General features: G+C 39.5%; 1 protein-coding gene across 3 annotated transcripts in view; it reads left to right on the top strand.

Moving 5' to 3' along the window:
• The window catches only part of LOC106876177 (acetylserotonin O-methyltransferase), a 63,442-nt gene that overhangs the window by 17,484 nt on the left and 35,958 nt on the right, over window positions 1-10,000 (top strand). For all 3 annotated transcript variants that reach the window (XM_089363828.1, XM_089363830.1, XM_089363829.1), the window contains one exon: window positions 8,781-9,222. In XM_089363828.1, the coding sequence (XP_089219954.1) occupies window positions 9,124-9,222 (99 nt within the window). In that variant the 5' untranslated portion in view covers window positions 8,781-9,123. The remainder of the gene's footprint in view (window positions 1-8,780; window positions 9,223-10,000) is intronic.

Genomic DNA, 10,000 nt, shown 5'->3' with positions numbered 1-10,000 from the left:
GCATTAATTCAAAACACGATTACCTTTCAGTACTATAACTCTTAATTAATGAACCCCTTAATTAACGTTGTTTTTTTTTTTTTGTTTTTTTTGTGGGGTTTGGTATTGGGGGAGGCGGGTTGTTTTCTGATATTCGTCTTTTACGTGTGGCGGTAGCCACAAGTTTTTGCTTTTGTTTAGCTTTAAGTCAGCCTTGATTGAATCGATAAACCAACGACCTATCGTTACTTTAAAATCGATCCCTTTTTCTGACCATAATGAACTACGGCATACATAATTTAATATTCTCTTCATTTAAAGCGCTAAATCTGCGTTTCTCAACCGTTTTGTCCTACGTCCTACTTGTATATATTCATACATCATGTTATGCACCTGGAGAATCATTAGTCATGTTTCCTGGTGTGATTAGGTGTTCCGGATCTTTCAACAATGACACCCTCACCCAGTCAACCCAGCCAGAGCTGACCAAATTCCAGATTGTACCCTGTTAGAACTACCCGTGATGGCACTATCCCTTCTGAGGCTCGAACCTCCAACTCCACAACCACCTTGAGGCAATCGTTGCTGCCTCCGCAGCCAACTGGATGGTCTTCCGCCTACAAATACCCTTCTCATATCCAGAAGAGGGACTGGCCTGCAACCCACTTCTGCATTGCTCTTCAATGGCTTTCAATACTATATTTTCCAACCATTGCTTTGATAGAGCGCGAAATAATTTTTAATTATTACAGGTTTTATTCGCTCCATTCTGAGTTTCCACATTCCACCAAATTGTCATGTTCTGTCACGTGGGACTTATGTCCTCACTTATAAAAAACAAAAAAATTGAAAAAAAATACTGCGCTACTTTGATTTCACGAGAGTTTGAGATTTGGCGATTAGGACTAGGATATAGATGGATCGATCTACATTTCATTCATGTATGATGAGCAGACCCTTTCGTCCTTAAAGGGGTTCCAACTGTAGCGATCTCATCACTTTGGTGAATCGGGGATTACAGTCTCTATCGTATTTTTAAGATAAGGTGTGGTTAGGGTTAGGGTCAGGGTGGACAACCACCTGGAGACTCCCTCGTTATTCTTACAACTGCTTTTCCCGCATTTTTTTCTTTTTCTTCTTAATCAGCCAGTAGATAGTGCTTGTCTGTGTCTGGCTGTCAACCTTGTACCATTATGTAAATTAACTGTGTCAGTCACAAGTTTTGTTTACATTTTAATAACTAGCTTCTCGCTACTGTCATCGCCAGTTTGTGAAGAATAGTGGGGACGAACATGGATTAATTGTTGCTGTACAACGAAACTCGTTGTTGCTAACTAAAGTCACCCAGTTTACCACCACCACCACTTGGCACGCTGGGTTCCTTCAGCAGAACCCACTCTGTTGCGAACGACCATGCTAGGTTTCAAGATTAAGGATTCTTCCCTCACTCACTCACTCCCCACCTTTCACTAATCTCGGAGGCCCTGTAAATGTCATGGGCACTACTTCTCTCCGACTAAAAGATACAAAAAAAAAAAATGTATTTTCATCCTTCGGTAAATTTTCAGATTAACACCCGCACGATTTTCACTAGGGTGTTATGGTGGGAATTCTGTCCCTAACCCTAAAACCCTAGTGAAAATCGTGCGGGTGTTAATCTGAAAATTTACCCATCCTTCAAGACTAATTTTGGGCTTTTATTAGTTTCTTATGAGGATGTTTGCTATTTGGGTGTTGATTTTCGGTATATATTTTGTTATTCATGTAGCTTCCAATTACTGTTTATTTATGTCAAGATTTCTATTTGTGTTGCACTTGTCAAATTGTTTTCCGATATCGTCTACATATTTTTTTTTTCTTCTTCGTGTGTGTGTGAGATGTGTTGCTATAGTTATTGTAAATTCATGTTCAGTTGACGAAAATGTGTGGTGCATTTTATGGTTAACGATATTAACTCGTCAACGATTTGATTTTTGTGTTTTATCATAATTATAATGATCAGAGGTTTAATCGGCAGCTTGATATTAGTGTTTCCGTAAGATATTGTTACAGCTGCTTCATGGCTTGCTGTTATTTTTCTTTAACCCTGGGTAAGTGCTGAGAGAGCAGACTTGTTCAGTTATTCCGACTGTGGTGATCATATCGTGCATAAGGGACTTCATTGTCTAATGAAGCTTTCAGTTTTGATGATATTAGGGGGATGATCTCTTTTACTCTTTTACTTGTTTCAGTCATTTGACTGTGGCCATGCTGGAGCACCGCCTTTAGTCGAGCAAATCGACCCCAGGACTTATTCTTTGTAAGCCTAGTACTTATTATATCAGTCTCTTTTGTCGAACCGCCAAATTACGGAGACGTAAACACACCAGCATCGGTTGTCAAGCGATGTTAGGGGGGACAGACACACACACACACACACGCACACGCATATATAAACCTATATACGACGGGCTTCTTTCCGTCTCCGTCTACCAAATCCACTCACAAGGCTTTGGTCGTCTGATGGAGGAATTTTATTTTAGCAGTGCGAGTATCACATACAGCGTCCCTTGGTTCATATAAATGCATGGTGACATACTGAACGAAATTCGACGCTCTTTTCTTTCTTGTTCTTTGACAAACTGTTCATTTACCTTCAATACAAATGTTGTTTTGTGTAATACGTTGAGTGGTTCTTTTTATTTGGGGGGGGGGGGTCATGTGTAAGGAAATGGTACAGGAGTGAAGCGGAGACAAAAATAAAAAAGTCTTTTCAAGTTTTGATTTTTTTTTTTTTTTTTTTCTTTTTTTCCCCGTTATCGTAATTTTCATGTTTTCATGTTTTCAAGGTATGAAATACAAGAATACTTAAATTCTTTAACGGGCTTGTTTTTCCGAGACACTACCGATTTCTTTCCGTATTTAATGTATTCCCTTTATTCTGTATACTTCACGATGTTGCACACATTTATTTATTCCTTATCGATTAGTTTTTTTTCCATCGATCTGTCTCCCGATGAACAAAATTACTTTCTTTGTTAATTAATAAGTAATACGACATATTTATATTCATGATGAAATTTCATCTATCAAAAGTAATAGGGCATATTTATATTCATGATGAAATTTCATCTAGACAATAAAATCGGGAAAGATCCAGAAATCTCACGGGATCCAGAAATTGCATTGTTGCAAACAAAGCACAATCGACTAATGTGGAAATGTGAAAGATTTCCTGCGCGCGCGCGCACACACACACACACACACACACACACACACACACACACACACACACACACACACACACACACACACACACACACACACACACACACACACACACACACACACACACACACACACACACACACACACACACACACACACACACACACACACACATTAAAAAAAAACATGGCTAAAAGTGTAATGGACCTAGAAAATCCGTCCTCCTTTTCAGTTTCTGCTCGTAGTTAGGTAGACTAAATGATTTCAGATCAAAGTAACAAGTTCACTGTAAAGGCGCAATGGCCCAGTGGTTAGGGCAGCGAATTCGCTATCATAGGATCGCGGTTTTGATTCCCAGACCGGGCGTTGTGAGTGTTTATTGAGCGAAAACACCTAAAGCTCCACGAGGCTCCGGCAGGGGATGGTGGCGAACCCTGCTGTACTCTTTCACCACAACTGTCTCTCATTCTTACTTCCTGTTTCTGTTGTGCCTGTATTTCAAAGGGGCCAGCCTTGTCACACTCTGTGTCACGCTGAATCACTCCCGAGAACTACGTTAAGGGTACACGTGTCTGTGGAGTGTTCAGCCACTTGCACGTTAATTTCACCAGCAGGCTATTCCGTTGATCGGATCAACTGGAACACTCGTTGACGTAAGCGACGGAGTGCCAACAACGAGTTCACTATAGACTCCTCGAAGGAAACTAATGCAGATGACGACGGATTATGAACTAGCAAACACCTCGCCTGCTTGTCGGAGAGGAATTTAATGAAAAACCAATGTTTCTTATCAGTTCTACATTTGTGCGCACGCACACTCGCGACACAAATACACGTATATACGCGTGCACACGCACAATTCACTCATCTGCGTATCTGTATACATGCAGTGGTTCAGTGATCCAGATATATCATCATGTCACTGCCCCAGGGCTCTTTTTAAGCATATTAGTAGCTGCGGGCACAAAATCATATTCTCGTCTTTTATAAATGCAATGTCATCTCGATGGCAACTGCTCTCTACCTTCAATGTATTTTGTGCCACGTGACGATACTGTCATATTTCTACGTCTTTAAGAAGAACATGACTTAGCTGTCCACATTAATGGAGCAGGGTTTGGATAGGTTTCTTGGTGTCCACTCTGATCTAGAGTTTTAGGAACTCAATGCTCGTCTATGTATACTGGGCTCCCCTATATTGCTTTAACCCCGGGACTTGTAATGGTTCTATGACACCCTGCTCACAAAAACAAATACAGCAACAACCACATTATGGGATAAGAGAAGGATGCGGAAGTTGGAGGCAAAATGTAAACAGGAACAAAATGATTTCTCGAAATCATAATTTTCTTTATCAAGAATACTTTTTAAAAAAATTAACCTTTTCCTTTCACATGAGGTATAGAACATATCCGAAACTCCGCCATCAAGGGCGCCCCTATCTATTTATCAAACTATATTCCTATCCATCTGTTTCCCTATATTATTGAATAGGCCGACAGGCTAAACTTGATTTCCCAGTCAGCTAGTTGTGCAATAAATTCTTAGTGTTGAGTTATATATATATATAAGCATTTTTAATATCCTTTAAAATAAACTTAAATAAACGTGCACACATTAAACGTAAATCCATACACCACACAGTTGTGTGTATGTACACTGGTGTACCTAAGTTTCTTTCTGTCTGGCAATCGATCAGTTTCTTTTTATTTACCTAACTTGTTAAGAAATATTTCAATATACAAAAGAAAAAGGCTTTGTTACGGCTACAAAGGTCACTGATCAGGAAAAGACAAAACCAAACAGAAAAGCAACCACCACATATTTTAAATAAATAAATGACAACTAAGATTATTAAATCGAGGTAATCGCCGTTTCATGATATAATTCATTGACATAAAACCAGCAAAGCTTCAGAATTTTGTAGCTATTCGGGGATACCACGCATTTGTAATGTAAATAGTTTGAGCCAATGAAGGAGCCCGTGATTTCTAAGACAAATTAAACTGGATTAATTACTAAACAAAATATACTTTTTTTTTTTTTTATTTCTAGAAATTCGAGAATTCTAGCAAGTCTGTTTTGTGTAGTTTCTTCCCCATCACCCTTTATTTTACCGGGGGGGGGGGGACCTTGTCTACATAAATGTTCGACAGATACACCGAAATTTCGCCAGCCCTGGATATGATACATAAATGTAAGATGCCTCATCTGTTACATAGTGTCCGTGTCTAGAGAAATATAGATATTTGCTGAACTCAATCTTTCCCGTCGAGGCATTTCTTTTATAGAATGCGAGCTCTCCTTAACTCCTTGCAACAATATTTAAATATCATATATATATATATATATATATATATATATATATATATATATATTCGAAACGTCTAGTTAGAATAGAGGCAGCTGACGAACGATTAATTCCAAGTGGCTATCTGTTTTCCTATGTGTTCGTTCCGTGGTCTGTTGTTCATTGTTCTAACGTCTTGTACCCTGATATGCATCTATATACACATGTAGAAGTATGTACATATGTGTGTATACATGCATATATATTCTTTGTATTATATAGAGATAGAGATAGACGCACAAACAAACAATTTGATATTAAGCTGAGAGTTGTTCAGTACCTTTTAGAAAAGTATATATATTTTTTTACAACGTAAGGATTGGGTGACTTTCAAGTTTCTGCTTACCAGCTGTCATAGCTGCGTGCTGAAACTTCGAAGTCACTGTCGAACTTTTCTTTGCAAAGCGTCACATTCCATACATCCACGTCCCACACATATTTGAAATCGATACGTTGAGAAATCGGTCATCAAGTTCAGAAAGTGTATCGATTTTAACTGATTTCGTATGCTGTTGTTGCTTTTCACTGTTGGGTGAATCCTGACTGAGCAGTTTTATATGCGAAGGCGTTCCAGTCATGGCTACCTCACCTTCCCCTATCTCTGCACTGTGAAGCGTGCGTTAACATTAAGATGGACAGGAGTATTTAAGGGAGATATGACTGCTATTTCTAGCTAGGTGTTCGACACATAGGGGTAACTTCATTGAGTTAGATTTGTCACTGCAGTTGTCTTCGTTTCTTTGGCCCCCAAGTCAGCTCTGACCCAAAGGATCCGATGCAAACCTGCTCTATCTGGGGCCTAAATGATAACGTAACATTCTGCTGAATCATTATAGTGTCGGAGAAAATTGTTCCGAATCTTTACGTTTTGGGTTCAAATCCCGTCTTTGTCTTTAATCTTTACGGAGTTCGATAAAATAAATTACCGGAAAAATACAGGGTGGGAGTCGGTATAATCGACTATTCTCCCAAGCGCGCATTCCCTATATGGACATAGCTGTGTGGTTAAGGAACTTGTGCTTTCAGGTTCGGTTCCTCGGCGCGGCACCTTGCACAAGCTTTTTACAATAATCCCGAACCGCCCAATACCTTGCGAGTGAACTTGTTGAAAGGAAACTCTGTGTATTATGTGTGTATATGTATATGTATGTGTGTGTATATGTATGTGTGTGTATATATATATATGTGTGTGTGTGTGTATTGCGTGAATTTTTGTTTTACCGATTGCTTGACAGCTGGAGTTTGTTTGTTTACATTTAACGTGACTTAGCAGTTAGGCAAATGAAACCATCAATAATTACTCTACGTAAAATCGACAACTGGGATCGATTTCTTCAACAGAACTCAAAGCAATGCTTCAGCTGAAGCGAGTAAAAAGTTATAAACGGTGATGGTCATGGTTGTGATGGTAATAGTAGTATAGACAACACCGACATAAACATGATAGTATGTGAGTGCTTGCAGCAGCCGTAGTAGTAGTAGTAGTAGTAGTAGTGTTTGCGACTGTAGCTGATTGCAAGACATGACTAGTCAATGTTTCTCCTCAGTTAATACAAATTTATCATTAAATTTCCTTCGGTGGGAGCACATAGCTCCCCACACCCTTGCAATACTGGCAGCACCGTTTTCGCTATCACCTCCTCCACTATGATCCCAATTCCACCACTATGGAAATACTCCCAATACCCCCACCATCGGCACTACCTCCACCGCCTCCTCCATCACCACCACCGCCTCTTCCATCACCACCACCGCCTCCTCCATCACCACCACGATTACCACAATCAAGATTGCAATGAGGCGAAGTAACAGCAACAAGACAGCTTCAAAGTGGTCATTGAACATGCTGAAAATAACAGCTCAATGCCCTCAAATCATACGTTGTCGCTGTCTAATTTAAGGAAATTACATATGCCCTAACCTATCCCCCCCCCCCCCCACTTGCTTAAAACACGGATGGTCACTACTAAAACATCTACTTCTAGGTTTGCTTGATCCGTGTCGACCTAGGGCTAAATAACAAAGACTACCCACTAGCTTAAGTACGTGGAGAGATAAATCTGTTTAATATATTAAATACTTAATAGGATTTTCATGGTTAGTCTTAATGACTAATTAGAAACGGTGGGGGAAGTGGTGGGGGGTAGGGATGTCTCCCCCGAGACCTGACCATCCTTTTTTTTTTTTTTTTTTTTTTTTTTTTCCTCTCTCTTACTTGTGCGGAAGAACACAGTACCGCATCATCGAGTGGGTGATTTGAGAGATTTGACTGCTATTTCTAGCAGATAAGCAAGGTGAGCCTTGCCCGAGCAGACTCATCCCCGTGTGTTTGTACATAGTTTTATCATCCCGCTTCAGTGATGGTCACACTTGGTCTTGGCGATGAGGATATTGACAAGAATCGATTGAGCGTTGAAGCTTAAATCGTATTACTTGTGGTTTGTTGTACTCTGTTCTATTACGGCTGACGTTCTGAGTTCGAATCCTGCATGTTCAAATTAGCTTTTCCATTCTTTCAGGGTCGATAAAATAAAATACCAGTAAAGTACTGGAGGGTTCATACCAATTAACTCCTTCCCCTTCAAAACTGCAGACTTAGTGACTAAATCGGAAACTATTTGCTTTTCGTCCTTTCGGGGTTCATTAATTAAGTACCAGTGGAGTACTGGGTCGATATAATAGACTAGTCTCCTCCCACCACCAAATTTCAGGCCTTGTGCGTATTAATATTAGGTGACGCAAAGGCAACGAGCTAGCACGCCGGACAAAATGTTTAGCGGCATTTCGTCCGTCTTCGTGTTCTCTAGTTTAAATCCCGCTGAGGTTGACTTTACCTTTCATCCTTTCAGGGTCGAAGAAATGAGTACCAGTTGTGCACACGGGTCGATGTTACGTTCAAGCCGCACCCCCACGAAATTACTGGCCTTGTGCCTATAGTAGAAAAGATTATTATTATTAAGGCGGCGAGCTGCTGGCAGAATTGTTAGTAAGCGGGACAAAATGTTTAGCGGCATTTCATCCGGCTTTACATTCTGGTTTTAAATTCCGCCGGGATCAATCTTTGCCTTTCATTCTTTCGGGGGTAAGATCTTTTGATGGTATCGATAAACCCCCACTCCCTTCAAAGTTGCCAGCCTGATGCGTAAATTGCGTAAAATAGAAAAAAATCATTACATTAGAGCTGCTGTTTCTATTTTTTGCTATTTATAACCAGATTTTTTTCTTTTTTTGTCTTTTAATACAGAAATTTCTTAAGGAATCATCATTCGCAGGAAGTCAAAGAAGCCAGATCAACAGAAGTAATAACAATAATAATAATCATATAATAATCAACCACCTACAAACACTACAATATCACATTTTTACCAAAAGAGGAGAGGAAGTAACGAAAAAAAAAAAATCAAGCGCCACCCCCACAAAAACAGCTAAAATTTCATCAGTAGTGTGAAGAATTCCTCTGTGATTTTGGGAAGTTATCATTGGTTCGGGAAATTGTCAGTAGATCCAGAGCTCATAAGCACTTGAAGAATTCAACAGGAGTTGAAGAATTTTATAGAAAAAAAAAGCAGGAACATTTTATTGCGAAAATGAATCGTTTGGAGAACAGTATTAACCAAGCTGGATTGGCATCGGATCCTGAAGCTGATGTAATCATGAAGATTATTACCTCAGCAAGGAATCTAAAGGTATGTTGTTTGTTTGTTTTTGTTTTTTTTTTAAACCACTTAATTCATTTATTTTATATTTTTTGTTATTTGTGTGTAAATTTCTACGTTTCGCATTTGCAAAGAATAATTCAATATTTTAAATAGCGATTTTTTTTTTTTTTTTTTTTTTTTTTTTTTTTTTTTTGTAATGATTTCAGACGATTCTGTCTTTGGTAGTCTTATTCCTTGTTTGTATTTTATTTCTGCGATAAGAACCTGTGCCTGGAAGGTGGGGGACATGTTCTTTTATTTTGTTTCATTTATTACCACTGCTGCTGCTACTAACACCACCGCCACCTTACTGGGTACCTGTTCTGTCTTGTTTCTCAAGTCAGTTACTGTTAGTCTTGTTGCAGAGTCGCGTGTGTGTGTGTGTGTGTGTGTGTGTGTGTGTATAAAATGGATTAGCTGAGCCGTTCACCAGATAGAATGTTAATACTTCCTGGGTTCAAATGCAACCACTGCCAAATAGTTTAGCTTTTGTTCCGAGAGCGAGAAATAATCGGTCAAGTACCAAGATTCTCGCTCGCTCGCTCACGCGTGCGCGAGCATCGGTTGCTGTGATATTTAGAGATGAATGGACTCCGTTGACTGTCAAGTGTTGAAGACCACACCTTCATATACGCAAACAAGAGAAAGACAGAAAACAGCAATTTTAGAGTTGTATACCTCTGTACCATCTTCCAACATACTTTCGCGCCATTTTTCATCTCGCTGCTGGCAAGGTTGTTGTCGGCTGTTGCCAATGACGACAGCC

This window comes from Octopus bimaculoides, chromosome 15 (genome assembly GCF_046866305.1).
Source record: "Octopus bimaculoides isolate indiv1 chromosome 15, ASM4686630v1, whole genome shotgun sequence".
NCBI classification, from domain to species: Eukaryota; Metazoa; Mollusca; class Cephalopoda; order Octopoda; family Octopodidae; genus Octopus; species Octopus bimaculoides.
The sequence above is the reverse complement of the archived record's forward strand: the minus strand, read 5'-3'. Positions and strand labels throughout refer to the sequence as shown.